The 27,793-nt window shown below is 42.3% G+C and overlaps 1 protein-coding gene across 1 annotated transcript in view; it reads left to right on the forward strand.

Moving 5' to 3' along the window:
- The first annotated feature begins 12,031 nt into the window (after positions 1–12,031).
- ABCC12 (ATP binding cassette subfamily C member 12) overlaps positions 12,032–27,793 on the forward strand; it is a 66,533-nt gene continuing 50,771 nt past the window's right edge. Inside the window, exons 1-7 of the mRNA XM_047791061.1 lie at positions 12,032–12,150; positions 15,106–15,261; positions 17,882–18,029; positions 18,303–18,536; positions 20,241–20,414; positions 20,856–21,003; positions 25,038–25,186. Coding sequence (XP_047647017.1) covers positions 12,032–12,150; positions 15,106–15,261; positions 17,882–18,029; positions 18,303–18,536; positions 20,241–20,414; positions 20,856–21,003; positions 25,038–25,186 — 1,128 coding nt within the window. The remainder of the gene's footprint in view (positions 12,151–15,105; positions 15,262–17,881; positions 18,030–18,302; positions 18,537–20,240; positions 20,415–20,855; positions 21,004–25,037; positions 25,187–27,793) is intronic.

The following is a 27,793-nucleotide window of genomic DNA, read 5'->3' on the forward strand; positions in this document are numbered from 1 at the left end:
TACTAATATGTTGTTGAGGATTTTTGCACATATGTTCCTCAATGATATTGATCTGTAATTTTTCTTTTTATGGTGTCTGTCTGGTTTTGGTATCAGGGTGATCCTGACCTCTTAGAAAATTCCTCCCTCTTCAGTTTTTTGGATAGATGTTAACTTTTCTCTAAGTGTTTGGTGGAAGTAACCTGTGAAATTATCTGGTCCTGGACTCCAGTTTGCTGGAGTTTTTACAGATTTTTGATCTGAGTTCCCATGAGGTTTGTATATAACAGCCTTTATAGATAGATGATTATTTTAAGTTGATGATCTCTTAAGTTTGATCACATTTTAACAGTCTTGCATATTTACTTTCTCTTTCCCCCAGGTTTAATGTTTTTGACATCATATTTTACATCTTTTTCTTTTGCATGTCTCTTAACTACTTATTGTGGATATAGTTGATTTTACCACTTTTATCCTTTAAAACTTCTGTTAGTTTTATAAGTGGTTTATGTATTACCTTTACTATATAATTGCCTTTACTAGTGAAAATTTTCTTTTTGTAATTTTCATATTTCTAGTTGTAGTCTTTTTATCCCCTTAAAAAATTCCCTTTAACATTTTTTTTGTAATGTTGGTTTAGTAGTGCTGAACTCTTAGCTTTTGCTTGTCTCTAAAACTCTACCTCTACAGCAAATCTTATTCAGTAGAGTATTCTTGGCTTTCAGTTTTTTCCTTTCATCACTCTAAATATATTGTGACAATCTCTTCTGGCTTGCAAAGTTTTTGCTGAAAAGTCATCTGACAGTTTTATGGAAGTTCCCTTGTATGTAACTTGTTGTTTTCTCCTTGCTGTTTTTATTTAAGATTTTCTCTTTATCTTATTGATTGTGATTTTAATTAACAGTGTTTCTTGGAATGGATCCCTTTGATTAGATCCTGTTTGGAACTCTCTGTGGTTCCTGCACCTAGATGTCTGTTTTCTTTCCCATGTTAGGGAAGTTTTCAGCTATTATATCTTCAAATATGGTCTCTGCATCTTTCTCTCTTTCCTTCTGGGACCCCTCTAATGTGAATGTTAATATGCTTGATGCTGTTCCAGAAGCCTCTTAAACCTCCTTCATTTAAAAATTTTTTTAAAAAATTTTAGTTCCACTTGGGTGTCTTCCAGTTTGTTGGTCCATTCCTCTCTATTATCTAATCTACTGTTGATTCCTTGTAGTCTATTTTAAATTTCAGTTATTGTATTCTTTAGCCCTGTGTGGTTCTTATTTCTATTTTCTAATTCTGTGCCATTAAACTTCTCACTATGTTCATCTTTTCTTCTCTTGAGTTCACTGAGCATCTGTATATCATTACTTTGAGCTCTTTATTGGGGGTAAATTTTTTGTTTATCTTCACCTCACATAATTCTTCTTTTGAGGTTTTATCTTGTTCCTTCATTTGGAATGTATTCCTTTGTCACCTCTTTATTTTATTTTATTTTATTCTATTATTTTAGGGCTGCACCTGAGGCATATGGAAGTTCCCAGGCTAGTGGTCAAATTGGAGCTGTGGCTGTAGCCTATGCTGCAGTCACAGCAATGACAGATCTGAGCCACATCTGTGACCTATGTTGCAGCTTGCAGCAATGCCAGGTCCTTAACCCACTGAGAAAGGCCACGGATAAAACCAAATTCCTCATGGATACTGGTTGGGTTCTTAACCTGCTGAGCCACAATGGGAACTCCCTCTGTTACCTCTTAATGCCTTATTTTCTATTTTCTATTTCTATATCCTAGGTAAGGGGTAACATTTCCTGATCTCGAAGAAGTGGGCTTATGTAGGTGATGTCCTATGGGGCCAACAGCACACTCTCCTCTGGTCACCTTATCTATATGCTCTAAGGGTATCTCCCTGCACAGGCCACAAGATCCCTTCTGTGGTAGGGTCAACTACTGTGGGTGTCCTGGTGGTATGGAATGCCCTCATATCTTTTGGCTGCCTAGCTCTGCCTCATGCATGGGTCTCCTGGTGGGAAGGTTCAGTTGTCAAAGCAGCTAGCTACAGGTTCCAGAAGGTCCTAGTGCTGCTGCTGGATTTCTGGTGGATTAGGCAGGTCCTGGGGTGACTGACTTTGGGGCTCCAGTGGGCCTGGGGCTGGAATTGTAAATTTTACTATAATTTTTTTTAAATTGTGTGTCTGGAGTTCCCACTGTGGCTCAGTGGCTAACAAACCCGACTAGCATCCATGAGGATGTGGGTTTGATCCCTGGCCTCACCCAGTGTGTTAAGGATCTGTCATTGCCATGAGCTGTGGTATAGGTTGCAGATGTGGCTAAGATCCCATGTTGCTATGGCTGTGGTGTAGGCCAGTGGCTGCAGCTCCAATTTGACCTCTAGTCTGGGAACCTCCATATGTTGTAGGTGTGGCCCTAAAAAGACAAAAAAGACAAAACACACACACACACACCCCACAAAACTGTGTCTCTTGATAATGTTACTATCGATGTTGACCTTGATCAGCTTGCTGTGGTAATGCCTGTTAGGTTTCTCCACTGTTACTTTTTTTTTTCCTCTTCCATATTTACCATATTCTTAGAAGGCACTGATTCTAGTTGGTAAAGTTGTTTCTCAAAGTGCTATGGATTGACGATTCTGATACTATTATCCTGGTATTTCTTTTTCCATCCTTTTATTTTCAACCTATTCGTGTCTTTAATATTAAAAATGACTCTCTCCTAACAGCATATCACTGGGCATTGCTTTTATGCCCAATCTGACAATCTCTGCTTTTTAATTTGTGTTTACTCCACTTACATTTAATGTAATTTACTTGTCTGTCACCTTGCTCTTTGTCTTCTATTTGTTTGTTCTATTTATTATTCCTCTGTTCTTCCTTGCCTATATTTTTGGGGGTAAATCTATAATTTCATCCTCCATTTTATTTTCTTGTTTAACTTCATAGCTTTAAGTCCTTATTTGTGTGTATGTGTGTTTTCTAAGGTTAACACTATGCTGTGGTTTTATATTTTTATGTGTATTATTGTGTGCTTATTTCTCCCTTTTTGGGGAGAGGAGTTGTGTCTTAGACTTCTCTCATACTCATCGTTATTCATTCATTCAATTCATTCATTCAACATGTTATTATCAAACATCTACTATGTGCCAAGGACTGTCTATTTTTTGGGAATATGGCTATGAATAAGAGAGATATAAAGCCCACAGATCTGTTTGGGGAAATAGATAAGTAAGTAGAGAAGTTTTCCCAGAGGAGGAAATATCTGAACTGAACCTTGAAGGCTGAACAGTGAAGTTCAAGTTTCTTCAAGTGAAGAGAGGGGTGTTAAATAGTTCCAGGTTGTGGCAATGGTGATTGAAAAGACCCAGAGGCAGGAAAAACTGAAAATTTTCTCAGGGAGCAGTAAGATATAAAGCATGGCTGGAGCAGTGTTAGGTGAAGCAAACGAAGGTGGAATTGTGAAATATGGTGCCGTTTGGCAAGAAATTTAGGGAGTCTCTGTTTGGTGATTTCTAATGTTTCATAAATCTAAAGCTGCAGCCATGATACTCATGTCATTAATGTACATTAATCAAATGATTTAAGAAATTTTGGATGGAATTATTGCCTATAAAACATGTGTCCTCTCTAACTGTGTATAATGTCTTGGTTTCACTTTGGGGGATTTGTCTTTTTGAAGTGAAGACAATTCTTTTTTGAAAAAAGAATATATTCTTCCAGAGGAGTGCTCCTTGTAATATAAGCAAAGGATTTTTCAGAGTTGTTGGAAAAGAGAGGGTGCATTCGTTTACCTATATCTGGGCTGCTTTAGATGAGACAGTGCTATTCATGTTACATATATTCTTTTCCCCTGGTTTTATTGAGATAAAATTGACATATAATGTTGTGCAGTTTCAGGGTGAACAATGTGTTATTTGACCCGGGTATATATTATAAAGTGATTTCCACAGTAGTGTTAGTTAACACCTCTATCTACTCACATAATTATTTCTTTTTTTTTATGGTGAGGGCACTCATTTACTGTCTTAGCAATTTTCAAGTGTACAATACAGTAATGTTAACTATAATCACCATAATGTACATTAGATTCCCCAGAACTTATTCATCTTATAACTGGAAGTTTGTATCCTTTGACAAATATCTCCCTGTTTCCCATACCACAACCTCTGGCAACGATTATTTTACTCTCTGTTTCTATGAGTTAGACTTTTTTAGATTTTACATGTAAGTGATGCCATACAGTATTTGTCTTTCCCTGTCTGACATATTTCACTTAGCAAAAGGTCCTTAAGGTCTATCCATGTTCTCACAAATGACAGTATTTTATTTTTCAGGGTGTTAATTTTGTGAGTGGTGTTAGATAGAAGTCCAATTTTATTCTTCTGTATGTGATTATCCGGTTTTCCCACACTATTTTTTGAAGAGATTATCCTTTCCCCCTTGAGTGTTCGTGATTCTTTTGTCAAATATTAGTTGATTGTATATCTGAGGGTTCATTTCTGGCCTTGCAATTATTTTCTATTCCTCTATATTTCTGTTTTTATGCCAGTACCATACTTTGTAGTATACCTTGATATCAGGAAGTGCCATACTTCCAATTTTGTTTCTCTTTCTCAGGATTGCTTTGGCCAGTCAGGGTCTTTTGTTGTTTCATACAAATTTTAGTTTTTTTTCTTTTTCTATGAAAAATGCCATTAGAATTTTGATAATATTGCGTTGAATCTATAGATGGGTTTGAGTAGTATGGACATTTTAACAGTATTAATTTTTCTGATCCATGAACTCAAGATATTTTTCAATTTGTTTGCATCTTCTTCAATTTCCTTCCTCCAATTCTTGTAGTTTTTAGTGTACAGGTTTTTTTACGTCCTTGATTAAATTTATATTTAAGTATTTTTATTGTATTTAATGCTATTATGAATAGGATGGTTTTCTTTATTTCTTTTTCAGATATTATGTTTTAGTGTATAGAAACACAGCTGATTTTATTTTCTTTTTAAAGCTCATCTGTGGCATATGGAATTTCCTGGGCTTAGGTTGGATTGGAGCTGCAGCTGCAGGCCTATGCCACAACCACAGCAACATTGGATCTAAGCTGCATCTGTGACCTATGCTGCAGCTTGTGGCAATGCCAGATCTTTAACCCACTGAGTGAGGCCAGAGATCAAACCCATGTCCTCATGGACACTATGTTAGGTTCTTAACCTGCTGAGCCACAATGGGAACTCCACAACTGGATTTTATAGGTTTTTTTTTTTTTTACCTTGCAGCATTACTAAAATTGTCAATTAGTGCTAATAGTTCTTTTGGTAGTGTCTTCAAGATTTTCTATATATAAGATCATATCATCTACAAAAACAATTTTACTTATTCCTTTCCAGTTTGGATGCATTTTATTTCCATTTCTTTCCTAATTTCTATGGCTAGGACTTTCAGTTGAGTAGAAATGGTGTCAGTGGCATCTTTGTCTTCATAATCTTAGATGAAAACTTTTCAATCTTTCACCATTGAATGTGATGTTAGGTGTTGCCTTGTCATATATGGCCTTTATTATGTTGACATATATTTCTTATATACTTAATTTTTTATCATGTATGAATGCTGTATTTTGTTAAATGTTTTTTTCTGCATCTATTGAGATGATCATATGATTTTATCTTTCATTCTATTAATACGGTGTATTAATTTATTGATTTGTATATGTTGAACCATCCTTGCGTCTCAGGGATAAATCCTACTTGACCATGTTTTTAATGTTGAATTCAGCTTGTTAATATTGTGATGATATTATTTGCATTTATATTTATTAAGGAAATTCGTTGATAGTTTTCTTTTTCATGTAGCATCTTGTAGCATCCTTATCTCGTGTTTGTATGAGGATAATGCTGGCTTTATAGAAAGAGTTTGGGAGAGTTTCCTCTCTTTAATTTTTTGGAATAGTCTGAGAAAAACTGTCATTAACTCTTCTTTAAATGGTTGGTAAAATTCGCTATGAAACCATCTGATTCTGGGCTTTTCTTTGTTGGGAGATTTGTGATCCAATCTCCTTACTAATAATTGGTCTGTTCAGATTTTCTATTTCTTTATGATTCACTCTTAGTCATATATTTCCATGAATTAACCTATTTTTCTGTTATCCAATTTGTTGGCATATAATTGTTCATTGTTTCTTGTGATCCTTTGTATTTCTGCAGTATCATTTGCAAGGCCTACTCTTTTTCTCCTCATTCTTTTTTTCTTAGACTAGTTAGAGGTTTGTCAATTCTGTTTATCTTTTTAAAAACCCAGTTTTCAGCTTCATTGATATATATAGCTCCCCAATATAGTCATTTATATCTTCTTAATAAATTGAAACCCTTATCCTTATGTAATTACCTTTATCTCTTATAGTTTTTGGCTTAGAGTCTATTTTCTCTGATATAGGTATAACTACTTGCTCTTTTTGTTTCCTCTTGCATGGAATATCTTTTACATCCCCTCACTTTGAGCTTATGTGTGTCCTTAAAGCTGAAATTAGTCTCTTGTAGGTAGCATATACTTGGGTCTTGTTTTCTCAGATCCATCCAAACCCTCTATGCTTTTTGATTGGGGAGTTTAATCTATTTACATTTAGAGTAGCTATTGACGCACAAGCTTTCTGATTCTTTTTGCCTTGTCAGTTTTGTAGTTCCCTTGTTCCTTTATTCCTCTCTTTCTGCTTTCCTTTGTGAATGGATGATTTTCTGTAGTAGTATGATTTAATTCCCTCCTCTTTATCTGTGAATCTACTATAGGTTTTGGCTTTGTGGTTACCATGAGCTTACATAAAATTATCATCTTATAGATATGATAGTCTACTTTGTGCTAAGAACTTAACTTTGGGTACAAAACCCATATGCTTTGTGTTTTGATACCTTTTAGTGTTTTGGATGTCATAATTTACCTCTGTTTATATTTTGTATTCATTAACAAATTACTTTAGCTATAGTTATTTTTAAAAATTGTATTGCAGCATAGTTAGTAATATACTATATATATATATATATATATATATATATATAAACTTTTTCATTTTCTTTTCCATTATGGTTTATCAGGGGATACTGTAAAGCACAGGAATATAGACTCTCTGTGCTATATAGTAGGACCTTATTGTGTATCCATTCTATATATAATAGTTTGCATTTGCTAATTCCAAACTCCCAATCCTACCCTTCCCCACCCCTCCCTCTTGGCAACCGTAAGTCTGTTCTTTGAGTCTGTTTCCGTTTCATAGATATATTCTTTTGTGTTGTATTTTAGATTCCATATATAAGTGATACATGGTATTGGTCTTTCTCTTTCTAACTTTACTTATTTGACTTACTTCACTTTGTATGATAATCTCTAGTCCCATTTATGTTGCTGCAAATGACATTATTTCATTCTTTTTTAGGGCTGAGTTTTATATATATGCATACACATACACACACACACATACCACATCTTCTTTATTCATTAATCTGTTGATGGACATTTAGGTTGTTTCCATGTCTTGGCTACTGTAAATAGTGCTGCTATGAACACAGAGGTGCATGTATCTTTTTGAATTATAATTTTGTCTGGATATATGCCCAGGAGTGGTATTGATGGAACTTATGGCAACTCTATTTTTAGCTTTTTGAGAAAACTCCGTACTGTTTTCCATAGTGGCTTCACCAATTTACATTCCTTTTTCTCCACACCCCTTCCTAGATACAGGTTTTTTGTTTGTTTGTTTGTTTTTCCTAGGGCTATACCTGTGGCACATGGAGGTTCCCAGGCCAGAGGTCCAGTCAGAGCTGTAGCCACCTGCCCATGCCAGAGCCACAGCAACGTGGGATCCGAGCCACATCTATGACCTACCACAGCTCACGGCAATGCTGGATCTTCAACCCACTGAGCAAGGCCAGAGATCGAACCCACAACCTCATGGTTCCTAGTCAGATTCATTAACCACTGAGCCATGACGGGAACTCCAGATATAGTTATTTTTAATACTCTTGTCCTTTAGCTTTTATACTAGAATTTAATGGTTAACACATGACCATATTATAGTATTAGCATATTCTGAATTTGATTATATACTTAACCTTTACCAGTATATTGTATATCTTCATATGTTTTAAGATTACCAGTTAGTACCTTTAATTCTGGCCTGAAGATCTCCTTTCAGCATTTCTTGTAATGTAGGTCTAGTGGTGATAAAATCCTCAGTTTTTGCCTGGAAAATATTCATTTCTTCCTTATTTCTGAATAGTATCTTTGCCAGATAGAGTATTATTGGTTGGTGGTTTTTTCTTTCAGTATTTTGAATATGTTATTCCACTCTTTCCTATAAGGTTTTTGCCGAGACCTCTTTTCATAGCCTTATGGGGATTCCCTTCTAAGTAACAGGCTTCTCTTCCCTTGGTGCTTTTAAGATTCTCTCTTTATTTAATTTTTGACAACTTCATTAAAATGTGTCTTGGAGAGGATCTTTTTAAGTCCAGTTTGCTTGGTGACCTATTACCCTCATGTAATGGCTGGATTTTTTTTTTTTTTTTGCTTTTTAGGCCTGCACCCACAGCATATGGAAATTCCCAGGTTAGGGAATGAATTGGAGCTACAGCTGCCAGCCATAGCAACGCAGGATCCGAGCCATGTCTGTGACCTAGACTGCAGCTCACGGCAACGCTGGATCCTTAACCCATTGAGCAAGGCCAGGAATTGAAACTGGAACCTCAGAACAGAAACTCCTTTTTTTTTTTTTTTTTCCTTTTTAGGGTCGAACCTGAGGCATATGGAGGTTCCCAGGCTAAGGGTCGAATCGCAGCTGTAGCCACTGGCCTTTTCCACAGCCATAGCAACATGCGATCTATACCTGCCATACCTGCAGCCTACACCATAGCTCATGGCAAAGCTGGATCCTTAACCTACCAAGCGAGGCCAGGGATTGAACCTGTGTCCTCATGGATACCAGTCAGATTCATCTCTGCTGAGCCATGATGGGAAATCCGGGATATTAAAATCTACCCAAATTTGAGAAATTCTTAGTTACCATTTCTTTTTTTTCATTTTTTTATTACTCAAATGAATTTATCACATCTGTAGTTGTATAATGATCATAACAATCTGACTTCACAGGATTTCCATCCCACAGCCCAAGCACATCCCCCCACCTCCCAAACTGTCTCCTCCGGAGACCATAAGTTTTTCAAAGTCTGTGAGTCAGCATCTGTTCTGCAAAGAAGTTCAGTCTGTCCTTTTTTTCAGATTCCACATGTCAGTGAAAGCACTTGATGTTGGTGTCTCATTGTATGGCTGACTTCACTTAGCATGATAGTTTCTAGGTCCATCCATGTTGCTAAAAATGCTGGTATTTCATTCTTTTTAATGGCTGAGTAATATTCCATTGTGTATATGGACCACATCTTCTGGATCCACTCCTCTATTGATGGACATTTAGGTTGTTTCCATGTCTTGGCTATTGTAAATAGTGCTGCAATGAATATTGGAGTACACGTGTCTTTACAAGTCGTGGTTTTCCCTGGATAGATGCCCAGGAGTGGGATTGCTGGATCAAATGGTAGTTCTATGTTTAATTTTCTGAGGAATCTCCATACTGCTTTCCACAGTGGTTGCACCAATTTACAATCCCACCAACAGTGTACCAGGGTTCCTTTTTCTCCACACCCTCTCCAGCACTTCTTGTTTGTAGACTTTTGGATGATGGCCATTCTGGCTGGTGTAAGGTGGTACCTCATCGTGGTTTTGATTTTCATTTCTCTAATAATGAGTGATGCTGAACATCTTTTCATGTGTTTCTCGGCCTTCTGTATGTCTTCTTTGGAGAATTGTCTGTTTAGATCTTCTGCCCATTTTTGGATGGGGTTGTTTGTTTTTTTTTGGTATGGAGCTGCAGAAGGTGTTTATAGATTTTGGAGATGAATCCCTTGTCAGTTGATTCATTTGCAAAGATCTTCTCCCATTCTGTGGGTTGTCTTTTTGTGTTGTTTAGGGTTTCCTTTGACCATTTCTTTAAATTAGTTTTCTACCCCCTTTTCACCTCTCTTCTCCTTTTGGAATGCCAATAAATTGCAAAAAAAAATTTTTTTGGGTGGTATTCCATAGATTATGTAGGCTTTCTTCATTCCTTTTCATTTTTTCCTTTATTTTCCTCTGAATAATTCCAAAGTTCTTGTCATCTAACTCACAGTTTCTTCCTCCTGTTGATACTCTCTATTACAGTTTTAATTTCATTCATTGTATTCTTCAGGTCCAGTGTGCTTGTTTGGATCTTTTCAATGATTTCTATCCCTTTGTTTACCTTCTCATTCATGTATTGTTTTCTGGATTTAGTTGAATCCATCTTTCTGTGTTTTCTTGTAGCTCACTGAGTTTCCTTAAAACAGCTACTTTGAATTTTTTATCAGGTAAGGTACAGAGCTCCATGTCTTTGGTCTGGTTACTGGAGGATTATTTGTTGTCTTTGGTGGTTTTATGGTATCATGCTTCCTTGATTTCTCATGTGCCTTGAAGTTTTGTGTTGCTGTTTTTGTATTTCCAGCAGGAGTCACCTCCTCCAGTCTTTACTAACTGTCCTTGGGAGAGAAATACCTTCTGTCGGCTTGTTGGGATTCTGAGGTTTTCTCAGTCCTTCTATGGATTCACTTGCAAAATTGCAGTTATTGGGAGGGAGGGAGACACAAATGAGGTACATCTTGGCCATGATTTGATGTCACTATTACATTTTCTCTTGAGTAAGTCCCTTCCTTTATCTAAGCCTCTCTTTCCTTTTCTGAACAATGAGAAGTTTGTCAAAGATTGCATCTGAGCATGCTTCCAACTCTGACATGCCATAGGTTTATCATCCATTAAAACCTCGATGGGAATTGGTTTGTTTCTAGCCATGAAAAATCCCAAAGAGAATTCATAGGATGAGAAACCATGGATTTATAATTGTGAATATTCTGGTTGTAAGTAACAGAAACCAACTCAGGATAATTTAGGAGAAAAAGGATAATTTATTTATAGGATATGGAGAGCACAATGTCATGAAACTAAAGGGCCAGAATAGAGCTCTGCCTTAGGGAATAACTGGAAGTAGGAATAGAAAACCTTCAGGAATTGTTCTCTATTCTTTGGGTTTAGGTTCTTGGTGAATAGGATGGTTGGTTTGTGGGCTGGGCAGGCATTCCCAAAAGTATCCTCTCCACCTGGATTGTTGACTTCCCTTTGTAGCAGTGGTCACAGAAATGGGAGGGGTGGGGCATGGGCTTGCTCAGATGTGCCTGGTCCTGAGAGGTGGTCTTGTTGAAGTTCTCTGATCCTTGGATGTGGGAACAAGGGGATGTGGGTGCACATGATCCTGGATATCTTAAAGAATCAGGGAGAAAAAGGGGTATGTATGTGTGACAAGCTTCACCCTGGGTCACACACAGGAGGCAAACCTATATTCTTGGGGTTCGTTTGCCGGGCTGGGAGTCAGACGTGGCCATGGGATGGCTCCTGGTAGAAAACCTGCAATGGGCTGCTCCAGGTCAACCTAAAATGGGAAAGAAGAGGAACAGAATATCTTTTCTTTTCTTTTTCTTTTTAAGGTCACATGTGTGGTATATGGAAGTTCCCAGGCTAGGGGTTGAATAAGAGCTGCAGCTTCCAGCTGACACCACAGCCACAGCAATGCAGGATCCAAGCTGCATCTGTGACCTGCACCAGAGCTCATGGCACACCAGATCCTTGACCCATTGAGTGAGGCCAGGGATCAAACCTGTGTCCTCATGGATACTAGTTGGGTTCGTTACCACTGAGCCATGATAGGAACTCCCAGAATGTCCTTTCTAATAAGGAAGGCACAGAGTGGAATTGAGGGCTGTGTGGGTCTTCTGGCCACACTCCTCCATAAATGTGGACGGTTAATTGATGAAACCAGATCTGAGTGGTTGGAGCAAGAAGCTGGTCTGGATGGAGTGGGGGCTGCCTGATCCCATTCCAAAATGTCCTCATCTCCACATCTCTCTGCTGCAGAGTGAATATTCCTAGGCCAAGAGCCCAGAGCTCTAGACTGCCACCAAGATGGTAAATGATGGGCCCTACCTTATTGCTGATCTGGACCGGCGAGGCCAGAGAAGGTCCTTTGCAGAGAGATATGACCCCAGCCTGAAGACCATGATCCCAGTGAGACCCTATGCAAGGTAAGAGAGGAGGATTGGGAGGTGGCCCCAGGGACAACTTGTAGGAATACCTTCCAGCCCATCAAGAGAGTGGACACTGCCCATGAGCCCCATCCTTCTGCTCTACATGCTTGTCCTTTTGTCTTTCCATCCATCCATCCATTTATTCATTTATTGACAATTCACCTCATGAACTCTCCTGTCCTTTGGTGAGAGGAAGACAGTACCAAATGTTTAAGGAGAGCTTTCCATGTGCCAGGACCTGTTCAAATTCTTTACAAACATCTTCTCATTCACTCTCCACAACCACCCTGGAAGTGTTATTATTATTTTTATCTGATGGGTGCGTAAGTGGGTGAATAAGAAAGGTCAAATAATGTGCCCAAAGTTAATTAGGTAGATTTTGCTGTGTAACAAGCCATCTCAACACTTAGTAGCCTTAAACAATTGACATTTATTGAGCTTATAATTCTATGGGTAGGTCAGCAACTTGGGCTAGGTCCAGTTGGGTGATTCACCTGGTCTTGACCAGGCTTACTTATGCATCTGCTGGTCAGCAAGATGGCTGTGCTTCTGGGGGCTGACTGGCTGGGGGAAGGTGGGCCATGTGAGTTATCCAACCTTCAGCAGGCTAGCCTGTGCTTGATCACATAGTAATGCAGTAGGCAGCCAAGAGGATGAGTTGAAGCATATAGGCCTTCAGGAGATTTCAGCTCAGAACTGTCTACCATTTCTCTCCCTGCAATGTATTGGCCAAAGCAAGTCACAAATCAGCCCTCACTGAAGGTGTGGAGAAATAGACTTAACCTTCTGAAGGAAGGAGCTACAAGGTCACATTCCAAGGGTCTGGGATACATATATTGGAGAGAGAATCAGGTCAGTTTTGAATTGCAGAGTAGGAACTAAGGCAGCCTGACTTCTAAGCTCACATGATGTTATATTATTATCATATATGTATTATAACACTGCATAAACTATAACTATAAAAGCTGCCTTTTCTGCATGAGAAGGGCCTGTGATATTTTCTCCCAGCAGAGGAAGGCAGGTGACACAGCACTACTCTCTCCTAGAATCTATGGAAGAAACATACACCCGTGAGCCCTCTAAAGTGAGAGGGAAGGCAAAAGATAAGAGCATTAGCTACCATCCTTAGCCCCAGGCAGGAGAGAGCTCTAACTACGCACTGCTTTGGCTCAGTTTGTAATCGCTTTGTGGACAGGCGATGTGGGATAGTGATTAACAGAATGATGGAACCTGGAGTCAGCAAGCAGTGGGTTTGAATCCTAGCTTCACCACTTAACAACTATAAGACTTGGGCAAGTACTCTAACCTCTCTGTGCCTCGATATTCTTGTCTATGAAATGGGCTCACCACACAACCCACATACCTAGTTCATGGAGTTGTTGGATTATATGAGGTAATGAATGACCTTATCATAAAAGTTACCCTTTAGGAAATGTTTACTATGTATCAAGTGCCTTAATAATAGCATCTCATTAATATTATTAATATTATCCCCAAAGTAGAGCCTGAGTCAAAAACTTGGATGCAGGTAGCTTATTGGAGAGGCAATTTTAAGAAGCAGGAGGGAAGATTTAGGGAGAGCGAGGCAGGGAAGAAGAACATGGGGTGTACATGGGGTGTGTCATTGGTGTCGCTGCTGTAGACATGGGTACTGGATTCTACTAGGTCCCCTGGAGAAGTGTACAATTTCCCGCCTATAGGATGAGAGTTGGGAACATTTGTCCATGGGCTCTTGTACTCTGTTAGTTACTTGGGTTTTCCCCTGGCAGCATAAGCCCCCTGCAATTCTGGGCTGCACTTATGCTCTGAGAAGACCCTAAAACCACATAGTAAAAAGAGGCACAGCATACCTGTGAGATGGGATGCTGTTAGCACAAGCGCTCCACAGCGAGATGGGACGTGAATGTGACAAAGTCGGTGACTTGGGGCATCTTAACAACATCTAGTACAAATACAAAGCTCTTCCAGGGCCGGGAATATGACAAACACTCAGCAATTAGTAGGTAGCACTTTGTGGCTCTGACTTTTCTACCATCTTGGACTGTTAATTCCTCAAGGGCAGAACCATCTCTCTTCCTCCTCCGTCCTTACTTCTTCCTCCTTTTCTTCCTTTCACTTCCCCTTATCTTCCTTCTTTGTCTGCTAGCTATTTTTTAAATATAATATCTTACATGGAATAATCCATTCAATCCTCAAAATAAACCACAAGTTTACCTCTAGCTCTTACTTCCTTGGGAAGCCTTGCCCCCACTGGAGGCACACTCTGCCCTGCCCTTCTCCGTCTTTCTGAGAGCAAAAGTCAGGCACCCAGCTCCTCTGATGGCCAGCTACTGGGTGGGTCTCCCTTTCCTCATGCCAAGTGGAAGAGAAACCCTCTTGTGGGATGGGATGCTGTTAGCACGAGCCCATTGTGGGATTGTCATTGGTAAATGCTCACTAAACCGCTCACTAAAAAATTCCCTGGATTGTACCATTAATCCCCTTTTATGGTGTGAGTCCTCCTACCATGGCTGACTTCAAGCTACAAACATGATGTCGCTGAGCACAAAGCTGAGAAGAGGTTCATGACATTAGATCCCGATTCTGCATGGTATTTCTACCAGAGATGATAGACTTACATAATCTAAAGAGCAGAGGTACTAGTAAAATCTAGGGCTATGTGTTTTGAGTATTTATTGCCTTTGTCTTTAAGATAATTGACTTACATTTCCGTAATTTAATTTTTAATATTCGCTGTATTTAAGAACTGATTTGAAGAATTCCTGAAAATTTAACAATCAGCCTTCACAAGCTGGGAGGAGCTGGTCCAGCACACTGCAGCTCATGGGGCTGATGGATGTGAGTCACAGGTCTGAGCGTGGCTGTGGTTGTTACTATGGTTGATAATTCCAGCCAAGGACTCAAGGCAGGGACCCCAACCTCCTGGAACACCAAGCATCTCGTTTGTCTTAGGTTGGCACCCAACCCTGTGGATGATGCAGGGCTGCTCTCCTTTGCCACGTTCTCCTGGCTCACCCCACTGATGGTTAGAGGCTACAGGCACACCCTGACTGTGGACACCCTGCCCCCGTTGTCACCCTATGACTCATCTGACACCAACGCCAAAAGGTATCAGGATTCTTTGGGGTCAGATCTGGGGGGGGGGCACCTAGGAGGGGACCTGCAACCCCTTTCGTGTGCTCCCATTTTGCCATGTGAAAATCGATGCCCATGGGTCTTGGTGGCCCTTTTCGGTGGCTTATCTCTGAGAGGTGGGCTGGCCTGACTGAACTTCCTGGCTCAGTCTCTGGGGAGGTGAGGACCAGGGAGAGTTGGTGGGGAGAGAGAACTTCTTGAGCACATTGGCCTGAGGCTTCAGGACCATTCTGGCCAGGCTATCAGCTGGTTTGTCTGAGCACCACATCAGGACAAGAGTGGCCAGACTCTCACTTTGCTCTGGGTTACCTGGACCCCACTTGGGCTGCTTTATGAGGTTCCAGGCATGGTGTTTTTGTTTCACTTTAAAAATTGGCATCAGATCTTTGTTTTACAAAATACGCTTAGGTTGAACCAAATGAAAACTGACAAGTTTGACTTGCAAAACCATACATTTCATAGGTTTCAGCCTAATTCATATTCACTATAAAAATATTAAAGCAACAAGTTTAAGTGGTGGAAATATATCCCTACTGTACTCCTGCTCCACTCCCCAGAGGTCAGTGCCATTAAATCTTGGTGCATCTGTCCAGAACTTTGTCTGCTCTCATTAAACAGCCCCTATGCCACCATCTTCACAGATCGACTCCTCTTCTTTTTTCTCCCTGCTCTGCAACCCACACCACAAGTTGTGGCTATGTTGGATCCTTAACCCATTGAGCCAGGCCAGGGATTGAACCAGCAATGCCATAAGGACAAGCAGGATCATTAACCCACTACACTCTGGCAGGAACTCCAGAAGTTCTTGTCTTAAGTGGGGAATCTCTCAAAGCCCTCTCTCTGCATCTTCTGGAATTCTCCTCTTTGGCCTCATGTGCTTGAAGGCCTAAGAGTTCTAATCATGCTCTAGCCATCGTTTTTTTCAATTGTGCATCCCCTCATCTGTGCCCTGAGGAAATCTCTGTCAGTAGTAGTTTCCCAAATCTACAGTCTGGAGAAAATTGCCAGGGAGCCGGAAGAGGAATGAGACCCAGGTGTTCTTTCTACCTCTCTGTCTGTTTTTAATGTTTCCTTCCATCTATCCCATATACCTGAGATCCTCTTCCCTTCCATACTAGGTTCGGTTCCAAAGGCTTAGCCACTGAACACATGCTGACAAACTCAATAGCACGCCATTGTCAGACCATGACTCTCTTCTGGACTTCACACTCCCAGCATCCCATCAGACAGCTGAACTTGGATGAGTCACAAGCATCTTACATCTAAAGCTGCATCCTTGATCCTCTTTTGTATCTAAAGCCCCATCTGATGATGTTCCCTCTTCCTCTTTTCCCCATATCTGTAAACCCCATTCCCACAGTTGGTCAAGCCGGAAAACTGGGATCCCTAACCCAATTCCCCCTCATTTTTCCCCACATTGAATTCATCAATAAGTCCTGATCTCTCCCCCATGTACCTTTCTTTTTTTTAAAGGACTCCATCAGGGGCATATGGAAGTTCCCAGGCTAGGGGTGAAAATTGGAGCTACAGCTGCTAGCCTATGCCACAGCCACAGCCATGCCAGATCTGAGCCACTTCTGTGACTTATACCACAGCTCACGGCAATCCTTAACCCACTGAGCAAGGCCAGGGATTGAACCCGAATCTTCCTGGATACTAGTCTGGATGGTTACTGCTGAGCCACAACGGGAACTCCAATCCACATTTCTTTAAATGCCACCGCCACTTCCCACCTGGCTGCTGGCGATCTTCCACTGTGGTTTCTCTGCTTCTGTCTTTGCTTCCCACCCCCATCACCCACTACTCTCACAGAAGCCCCATGTTCTTTTAGATACATATAATAATCTTGACCTGCAGTGGCTTCCTTTGCACTGGGAATTAAATCCATCTGGCCCTGCCTTGCCTCCCCATGTCACCACACTCCTGTCCCACTGGCCTCGTTTCAGATCTTGGAAATGGACAAGCTCCTCCTTGCCCTTTAGATTTTTTATCTTGGCTTCTTTGTTGCCTCTCTCTCTTTTTTAAATCACAACTGGTATTGTGCCAGAGACCAGCAGGAGAAGGAGGAAATCAAATCCTGAAAAAGAGCCCAAATGCCAGAAAACAGCTCATGCTGTGTCAGGGCTTTGCCCACTGCTCTTCCTTGGCCCATCCACCCCGCATAAGAAGAAGGGAGAACCGCTGCTGTTCATCTGAAGCTACCGCTGCCAGGTATGGGGGAGGCGTTGTGCTAACCCTCTTGCAAAGGTTTGTCCATCAGAGTAGCTTTAAACAGCAAATGAGAATGTAATTCCCCCCCCCTTTTTTTTTTTTTGCTTTTTTAAGGCTGCACCCAAGGCATATGGAGATTCCCAGACTAGGTGTCGAGTTGGAGCTGTAGCTGCTGTCCTACACCACAGCCATAGCAATGCGGGATCCAAGCCACGTCTGTGACCTACACCACAGCTCACAGCAACACCAGATCCTTAATCCACTGAGCAACGCCAGGAGTTGGAACCTGCATCCTCATGGATACTAGTCAGGTTCATTAACAGCTGAGCCACGACGGGAACTTGCGTAAGTCCCTTTCTTTCTTCCTTCACTTTCATCACAGATTTCGAATCCTTTGGGATGAAGAGGTCGAGAAGATGGGTCCTGAGAAAGCCTCCCTGGGCCGAGTGGTCTGGAAATTCCAGAGGACACGTGTTTTGATGGACATCGTGGCCAATATCCTGTGCATTATCATGGCGGCCATAGGGCCGGTGAGTGGGGTGGCCCTTCTTCTGCCTGGTGTCCCAGGTCCCCAGACTGGCAACGAGTGTCATTAGTTACTTTCTCTATGAATTGGTGGGTTTAGTACATTATCCTTATCCTTGCATTCCTTGGGAGCACATTTTTGTAAAGCTAACCCCTGTCAAGCACAGCGGCAGCCCCTGAAATTAATGAAAAAGTTTGCCTCATAACGTCAGCTTGCTGACATTATCTGAGCCCTCCTCTACCAGTCCTCTCTTCTTCCCCGCCACACTATTTTGCAGACTGTTCTCATTCACCAAATCCTCCAGCAAACCCAGAGCATCTCCAGGAAGGTCTGGGTTGGCATCGGCCTGTGCATGGCCCTTTTTACCACCGAGTTTACCAAAGTCCTCTTTTGGGCCCTGGCCTGGGCCATAAACTACCGCACAGCAATCCGGTTGAAGGTGGCCGTCTCCACCCTGGTTTTTGAAAACCTGGTGTCCTTCAAGACGCTGACACACATCTCTGTTGGGGAGGTAAGCTGGTCCAGGAGGAATCTAATTTTAGAACACAAGATTCCAAGTTTTCTGAGTATGTATGAGATGTGCTTCTGGGATGGAACCTCTGCTTCCCTTCTGTTTGTCAGTGTCCTGCCCATCACATCCCATCTCCCTGCCACGTGCAGTGGCAGAGACTCCAAACACAAGAAGAGGAGTTCCTGTTATGGCGCAGTGGTTAATGAGCCTGACTGGTATCCATGAGGATGAGAGTTCAATCCCTGGCCTTGCTCAGTGGGTTAAGGAACTGTTGTTTCGGAGAGCTGTGATGTAGGTTGCAGACGAGGTTTGGATCCCATGTCGCTGTGTCTGTGGCTGTGGTGTAGGCCCGCAGCTGTAGCTCTGATTCAACCCCTAGCCGCATCTTCTGCCCTAAAAAGCAAAAACAAAACAACAACAAAAAGTTGACTGACTAAGGGATCTGACCAGTCCAGTTGTGTAGTATTTGGGATGCCAACACATCATAAAGACCATGCCTATTGGACCTCAAAGCTGGACATTTTCCTAAGCCCTTAATCCTTAGCAATAAAATCTTCACCCTTAACATGAGGAAACTTCCTTGGCCAAGGGAACCCTAGGTGGAGTGAGGTAGGGAAAAGACTTGCTTCTTTCTTACAGTTGCTCTTTCAGTTCACAGCATCCTGTATCGACTGTGATTAGATTCAGTTGCATGTAACAGAAAACCCCAAAAGAAACCCTAAATTAAACTGGAGGGATTTACTTCGCTCTGTGTAAAAGGAGTTTGGAAGAAGATGACCCAGGGCTGGTGGGGGTAATTCCTCATCTTTCCATCTTTCTTCATCACTTTCCTAACACATGGCTCCTGTAATGGTTCAGGATGGTTGCCGCAGGTCCACCTATGTTTCGGAGAGCTGGTAGGAGGAAGGGGAAAGGAGCAAAAGGGGAAGGTCTTCCAAGTTGAGTTAGCCCCTTTAAGAATTCATCCCCAAAGTTCTTTTTGCCTCTTTGGCTTGTATCTCACTGTCCTTAACATTGTTATGTGGCCACATTCCTTGCCCAAGGAGACTGGGAAATGTGGTTTGTTGTTGTTGTTGTTGTTGTTGTGTTTTTTTTGCTGGGTGCCTGGCTGCCCTGATTAAGCAGGGTTGAGTAAATAAGGAAGTGAGAGCTATCAGGTAACCAAATGGCAAACTCACCAGCATGCTCCTAGATGGTAATACTGCTCTTAAAGCTTTTTTTTTTTTTTTTTTTTTTTGCATTTTACAGCCACACTTGTGGCTGATGGAGGTTCCCAGGCTAGGGGTGGAATCAGAGCTATATAGCTGCTAGCCTATGCCACAGCCACAGCAATGCAGGGATCTGGAGCCAAGTCTGCAACCTACACCACAGCTCACGGCATATCTGGATCCACAACCCGCTGAGCAAGGCCAGAGATTGAACCCACATCCTCATGGATACTAGTCAGGTTTATAACCCGCTGAGCCACAATGGGAACTCCTTAAAGCCTTTCTTCATTGGGATCCTCAGTTTTAAAAGACTGGTCTCTCCAAAGTCCTACTAGAATGAGACCCAAACTCACCATGTTGGCTCTCTGATGACCCCCAGCCCCTCTAATTCAGTTTCTCTCTTCCTTCCTCAGACCTCAGCTGTTCTGAAAGCTTTCAGTTCAGGAAACCTTTGGGTGGCCCTTCCAAAGCCTGAAGCCATGTGCTTTCTTTGCAGGTGCTCAATATACTATCAAGTGATAGTTATTCCTTGTTTGAAGCTGCCTTGTTTTGTCCCTTGCCAGCCACCATCCCAATCCTAATGGCTGTCTGTGCGGTGTACTCCTTTTTCATTCTGGGGCCCACAGCTCTTATCGGGATATCAGTGTATGTGATCTTCATCCCCATCCAGGTAATGGCAGGTCTTTGCAGTTGTATTTCGCACACCCTCTCACGGAGGTGGACAGAGGGCTTTGTTTCTACTTCTTCTGCACCCCTCCTTTGTGCTCCCAGATAGGATCATTTGTTGTTGTTGTTGTTTTTTAAATTGAATTTGAATGCCCTGGGGGAGGGGGATCTGCTTCTTTAATTTGTCAAAATCCCCAGCACTTGCTTCATGTCCTGGCTATGCATGCAGTCCTACCATCTGCCCAGATCCCCAGAGGTGACTCCACCACCCTCCACAGGGTGCCTCTGCCACAACTCAAGGGAAGGCTGAGAATTCTCCAGCTGAGAATCGCCAGCCAACGTCCCTTAGAACTTTTCCTGGCACTTAGGCTCTGATCCCCGGATTTCTAGGCCAATTGCAACTCAGCAGTTCTCTCTGAACACACTGTTTGTACCTTGATTTCAGATGTTTATGGCTAGGCTCAATTCAGCTTTCCGAAGATCAGCAGTTTCAGTGACAGACAAGCGAGTTCAGACAATGAATGAGTTTCTGACTTGCATCAAGCTGATTAAAATGTACGCTTGGGAGAAATCTTTTACCAACACCATTCGAGGTAGGATGAGCAGCTGCCAAAAGAACTACTTACTCTGTAGAATGTGATCTTTTAAGCGATTCTTAAGGTTCCCAGGCCAGGTGTTCTGGAAGTTCTGGAAAGGGACCCTGGAGCTGGTTGGCAGGCTTTTCAAAGGATTGCAGAGATTTTTAGAATAGGCCCAAGCATCTCTTCCAGTGAAGCCAAGGGCTCAGCAGGTGAGTGACATATGGTTTAGCCATATTGAGGCCAGTGAATGCTTATGCTAGCCAGTTACCTTTCACAAAAATAATTCACTAAAACATTATGAGCGGGAGAAGAGCTGTCTCAGGCTATTTCCGTGACTTGGAAGATGTCCACACGTGCTCACTCACATGTACCCTTGTTGCCAGCAGCAGCTTCGCTGGTATCATATGTCCCATTGACTTGATGTGCAGATAGGAGAATGCATATATATGCATATGTAGCTGTTTTTTTAAGATATTAAAACTATTTCAAGCAAATAAAAATGCAAATCTAGTGGCAGGAACATTTACATAATTGCTGACATAGACTCAGGTGGTTGGCGGTTTAATGATCTGAACCACCGTTACAACTGACTTTGGATCTACAATTACACTTTTAGTCCAGCGTGTAACTGGGCCTGCAGCTATGTGTCCGTGTTGTAGGAAGTGGCTTTAGGATACCTGCTTCTGAGCTTGCCAAAGGGAGTGCCTCAAGTTGAGACCCTGGCAACCCTACAAGTTGGCAAACCGTCTTTGAAGACACAGAACTACCTCCTCACACATTGAACTCACTTTAATAAAATGGATTTGATGTGATTAAATTTGATTCCATTTGACTGAGTTCAGTTTAACTCAGCTCAATTTAATTCAAGTCAGTTTAATCTGATAAATATGTGCCAAGTTCCTACTCTGTGCAAGGCCATGGGAACCACACAAAATACTTAAGAAAAGGGCCTCTACTTATAAAATTAAGGGAGGCTGAGTTAACTAAGCTCAAAAATATATCTAACTTTGTTTTTGTTTTGTTTTGTTGTGTTTTGTTTATTGCTTTTTAGGGCTGCACGCTTGGCATATGGAAGTTCCCAGGCTAGGGGGTGAAGCAGAGTTGCAGCTGCTGACCTACGCCACAGCAGCGCAGGATCTGAATTGAGTCTGTAACCTACACCACAGCTCACAGCAACACTGGATCCCTGACCCTCTGAGTGTAGCCAGGGATTGAACACACATCCTCATGGGTACCAGCTGGATTCGTTTCCCCTGCACTACAATGGAAACTCCTTGTTGGCTGTACTTCTAAAATACATCTGGAATCTTTTTTTTTTTCTCTTTTTACTGCTACACCCACAGCATATGAAGTTCCTGGGCTAGGGCTGTAGCTGGGGCCTATGCCACATCCATGGCAACACTGGATCAGAGCTGCATCTGTGACCTATGCTGCAATTTTGGTAATGCCTGATTCTTAACCCACTGATCGAGGCCAGGCATCAAACCTGCATTCTCACTGAGACAATTTTGAGTCAACCCACTGTGCCACAACAGGAACTAATACATCTGGAATCTGTCAGCTTTTCATTCCACTGCCACCCTAGTCCAAGCTAACATCTTCTCCCTTCTGGACTACAGCAAGAACTTCTAGATGCAACCCCTCCTTTCCTCCTTCCTTCTAAAACCCATGATGCACTCAGCAGCCACAGTGACCTTTTTAAAATGTCCCATCAGATCCCATCTCTCCCCTGCTGAAAAATCTTTAGTGGCTGCTTATCACACTTAGATTATTCAAATTTAGGACTTTTGAATGAAATCCAGATTCCAACCTACAGCTGTTTGATCCAGCACAATCTGGCCTCTGCTGACCCCTGTGACCCCAAAACATTTTATCCTAAGCCTTGATAACTCTGCTTGAGCCACACAAACCTTCTGTTTTTAGAAGAGCATCCGGGCTCATTCACACCTCAGGATCTCCACCATTGTGGTCCCTCTGCCTGGAATGTCTTCTGCTAGATGTTCATGGTGACTTTGTCTGGACTTTGGGTCTCCTAGGGTCAATGCCATTGACTGAAAGAGGCTGACTTGACCACAGCCCCACACAGGTCCACTCCCCACTTCCCTTCTTAATCACTTTACCATGTTTATTTCTTTCATATCACTCCACACAACCTGCAATGACCTTCTTTACTTGTTTGTTTGTTTCTTTATTGTCTATCGCCCCTCCTAGAAGAGCTGAGACCCTGTTTATCCCTATATTCCCCGGCATCAAGCACAGCATCTGGCATGTAATAGATTAAAATGTAATGAATGAGAGAATGCATGAGTTAATGACAGGATAAAATGAGTAAAATGCCATGAAAGAAAAGGAGAGGAGCTCCATGGGTGTGAGACATCAGGAAAGGCCTCCTGGAAGAGGTGGCATTTATTTATTTACGGTCATGCCCAGGGCCTGTGGAAGTTCCTGGACCAGAGATTAAACCTGTGCCACAGAAGTGACCAGAGCTATGGCAGTGACAAGGCCAGATCCTTAACCCACTGAGCCACCAGGGAACTCCAGAGGTTGGCATTTTAGGCAGGCCCTGAAGGATAACAGGGCTGTGGACACAGACAGAGTCAGGGAAGTCCCTCAGGCAGGAGCAAAGGCCTAGAGGCTGTGCTTGGGAAGAAGGAAGTAGCTGGTGTTCTCGAGGGGAAGGGCATGTGGACAGTAAGCTTTGGATCCCAGTGGAATTGGGTTCCAATTCTGCCTTGACCTCTTAAGAGTCAAGGCACTTAACCCTCTAAGTTTTACCTCTACTGTCAAAAGCGCAGAAGGATGGCTTCTGCCTTGCCCATGGTGGTGAGAGAAGTCTAATGAGAGCGTGCCTGCACAGTGTTTCACAGAACCCCTGGTACGTAGCCAGCACTGAGCAAGGATGGCTGTGGCGCCATGTTGAGAGGGTTTTTGCAGAGGAGGCTGAACTGCTATTGAGGACTTTAAACACCGGGGAGGGAAGCTTGGATTTTATTGGTAAGTGGTACAGAGTCATGGCCTCATCTGGACTTGGGAGAGGGAGAAATGTTCTTGTGTTTTTGTAGCTGTTGCTGAGACACAGGGCAGGGGCCTCAATCTGGCCATCTTCACACTGGCATATGTGTCTTATTTGGCCCCGGCAGTACTTTAACTTTTTCAATTAGTTCCTAACATTTAAAAGTAGGGTGATGTCTCACAAGATTCCAGATTTCAGACCTCAGAACAGTTGACAGTCTGGTGAGCCTAGGACTGCCTCGCTTTGGTCTTGCTCTCTGCCCCCTCCCTTCATTTACATTACTTGTCCGACCCCTGTAGACATCTGAGTGGATGAGTCTTGATGCCCAGAGAACCAGGATGGGAAGGGAACTTGGAAACCATCCATAATGGCAGCTGCCACACACTGAGCCCTGGTACATGCTGGCATTGTGCTTGGGGCTGTCTGTGCTTCCTCTCATTTAAACTTCACAACAGGAGTCCTTAACACTGATTTGCAGCAGAATTGAGCAGGAGTAATATGTTTCTTTCTTATACTGAAGCATAGCTGATTTACAATACTATTTTAGCTTCAGGTATACAGCAAAATAATTCTGTTATACCTACTATACATATGTATATATTCTTTTTCAGATTCTTTTCCATTATAGGTTATTACAAGACATTGAGTGTGGTTTCCTGTGTTATACAGTAAATCCTTGTTGTTAATCTATTTTACATATAGCAGTATGTATCTATTAATCCGTACTCCTAATTTATGCCCCCCCTCACCCTTTTCCCCTTTGGTAACCATAAGACTGTTTTCTATGTGAGTCTGTTTCTGTTTTGTAAATAAGTTCATTTGTATCAACTTTTAAAGATTCCATATATAACTGATGTTATGTATTTGTCTGACTGACTGAATTTAGTATGATAATCTCTAGAACCATCCATGTTGGAAATGGCATTATTTCATTCTTTTTTATGGCTGAGCAATATTCCATTGAGTAACAGTTTCCTAATGCTGGTGCTTGACATGAAAAGTAAGACCACCAAGGACTGTTTCTAATTCACAGATATTAGGAAGAGGGAGAGGAAATTACTGGAAAAAGCTGGATTTGTCCAAAGTGGAAACTCAGCACTGACTTCCATTGCATCCACCACAGCCATTGTACTGACATTCACCTGTCATATCCTCTTGAGACGCAAGCTCACTGCCCCGGTGGTAAGCACCTCTTCTTCACCCACCTCTGACAAATGCCAGGTAGGTAGCTCCTCCCCACCTCTGCCAAGCACTAGCATCAGAACACCCGAGCATGGTGAGCTGGGCAATGCCAGGATTCTACCTTGACTTTTAAAACAAGTGCTTGAGCTGACAGGGAGCCAAGGAAAGCTTGGCAACAATTCTTATTTGGTCTGTGACAGAGCTGGGGTCGTAGTTAACACTGGAACACAATTTTACATTTGGAAAACAAAATTCAAACCAAAGGAACCCTTGGCTGGTTTATTCATACTTATCTATATACACATCAAGTGGAAAGTTTTTGGAAGTTCTCTTAATGGGAAGGGTTGCCGGTATTGGAAGAGGCTGTGTGGTGTCAGGATCAGAGCTCCCTTGTTTCAGTCCTGAACCCAATACTTGCTCACTATGACTTACAGCAACTCACTGAACCTCTCTTGCCCTAATTTCTTTATCTGTAAATGGGGTGATGACAGTCCTTATGGTTGTGAGGACAGAAATTCTTTTACACAAAGCATGCAGGACGGTGCCAGGAATGCAGTAAATGCTGCATCAGTGTTTGCTGTTCTTGTTAGCCAGATGCTTACCCAGACCAGGCTAATTCAGGTTGAAAGCCTCAGAGGGAGAACTGGAGGGAATGTGAGGGGCTCAGGGTTTTGTTTTGTTCTTTAACAAGGGGGGCTGTGCATTCAAAAGTAAACCTGAGTTGGAGTTCCTGCTGTGGCACAAAAGGATTGGCATCATCTCTGCAAATCTAGGATGCAGGTTTGATCCCCAGTCTGGCACAGAGGGGTAAAGGATCCAGAATTGCTGCAGCTTCATCTTGGATCTGATCTTTGTCCCAGGAGTTCCATATGCTGTGGGACAGCTGAAAGAAAGAAAGAAAGAAAGAAAGAAAGAAAGAAAGAAAGAAAGAAAGAAAGAAAGAAAGAAAGAAAGAAAGAAAGAAAGAAAGAAAGAAAGAAAGAGAAAGGAAGGGAGGAAGGAAGAAAAGGCAAACCTGAACTAGAGGGGACATGGCCCCTGACTGAAATAAAGAAACAAAGAGCTCAGATATCAAACCAGTGTCTCACAGGCAAGTGGTTTGAGGAAAGAACACAAAGAAGGGAGAGAGAGCGAGAGGGAGGGAGAGAGAAGGAAATAAACAAGAAAACAAGGAGAGGTGTGCTCACAGGGCAAGAATTGCACCAAAATCAGGGATGTGGAGGGGAGGCTGGGGAGATATTTGAGAAGGCAGAACGCTTTTCTGGGGCATCTGTTTTAAGGCTGTCAATGCCGCTACTGCCCATGTTTCTTTGGAAGGTACTTTTTACTTGGTTCCTTCATTCACAGTCTTCTTTCCCACACACTGGGGGCTGGAACCCAGCCAAGAACCCAAAGCCGGAGTGAAGGGCAATGATCGACGTCCCAAAGCCTGAACAAATGCTACCTGATTATTGTGACTACTGTTTATAATCCCAAACCAAAAAAAAATTGTTTCCCAGAACACACCAAGCAAATTGATTTAAAGCCAAATTGAGTGTACATAGTTGATATTCTCTAAAATGATGATTTAGAGAAATCTAGAACAAAAACAAATGCCCTGAAAGAAAGGCTTTTGTTTCTTTAGACTCAGAATCCCTCGCCAGTAGGAGGTCAGCCCTCAGGCAGCTAGGGTGCTCTGCCAGCCAAGGCCTAGTTTCCAGAGCCAAGACAATGCTCTAGGACTTGGGGGAACTGAGTTCTCTTTAGGGATGTATTTAGCACCAGATGTGATGAAAGAGCGTCCTTCATCATCCTCTTAATGAACTAGCTAGGATTAGTGGAAGTCTGGGGCCCTGTCCATGGGGTCCATTCACCAGCGGGAAGGATCACTCTAGATTTGTGGATGGAAGTTGTGTTATTAATTTCTTAGATGGGTGGTTAGGGAGAGGCTGCTAATTACATATGGGACAGATGAGAGGATGGAATCTAAGAGATGCGATCATGACCTCCCCGGGGTACCCACAGAGCGAGGAAATTTGTCTTCATTGAGGCTATATGATATTAGCCACCTGCCAGGCAGGGCTCAGTGGGGAAGGCCCTAGAGAAGTGGGGGGTGTGTGGTTCTTTGGAAATGGCAGTGGAACAAAGGCACTCAAATCAGTCCTGAGTGTGTGTGTGTGTGTGTGTGTGTGTGTGTGTGCGCGCGCGCGCGCGCACAGGGCATGGAGGCCAGACCCTGGGGTCAGGAGAACCAGCAACAAGCCTGGGCCAGGCACATCATTCCAGGGAGCTTCTACCTTCATCCCTGGGCTGTGTGTAATGTGGAAAAGGTTGCTTTATCTCTGAAAGGTCAGATGAGAGAAGGGGATGATTTAGGAAAATCTGCTTAGGGTTTTGAGCAAATGTTCTAGGCCAAATGAAGGTGTGCTATGGATGGAGATTTCCAAATGCATACAATTAGAGGTACTTTTTGGACCTTATCCTCTGGATTGACAGAGACCAGGGGATACATCTCCCACCATTTTGGTGAAAATCCAATAGCAAAATAGACGAAGATGTTTATATCCTTAATCTGCCAACCCATGATTTCTGAGCCATGAAATGAGAAAATTGTTCCTTTGAGAATCC

Source organism: Phacochoerus africanus, chromosome 8 (assembly GCF_016906955.1).
Source record: "Phacochoerus africanus isolate WHEZ1 chromosome 8, ROS_Pafr_v1, whole genome shotgun sequence".
Classification (NCBI taxonomy): Eukaryota; Metazoa; Chordata; class Mammalia; order Artiodactyla; family Suidae; genus Phacochoerus; species Phacochoerus africanus.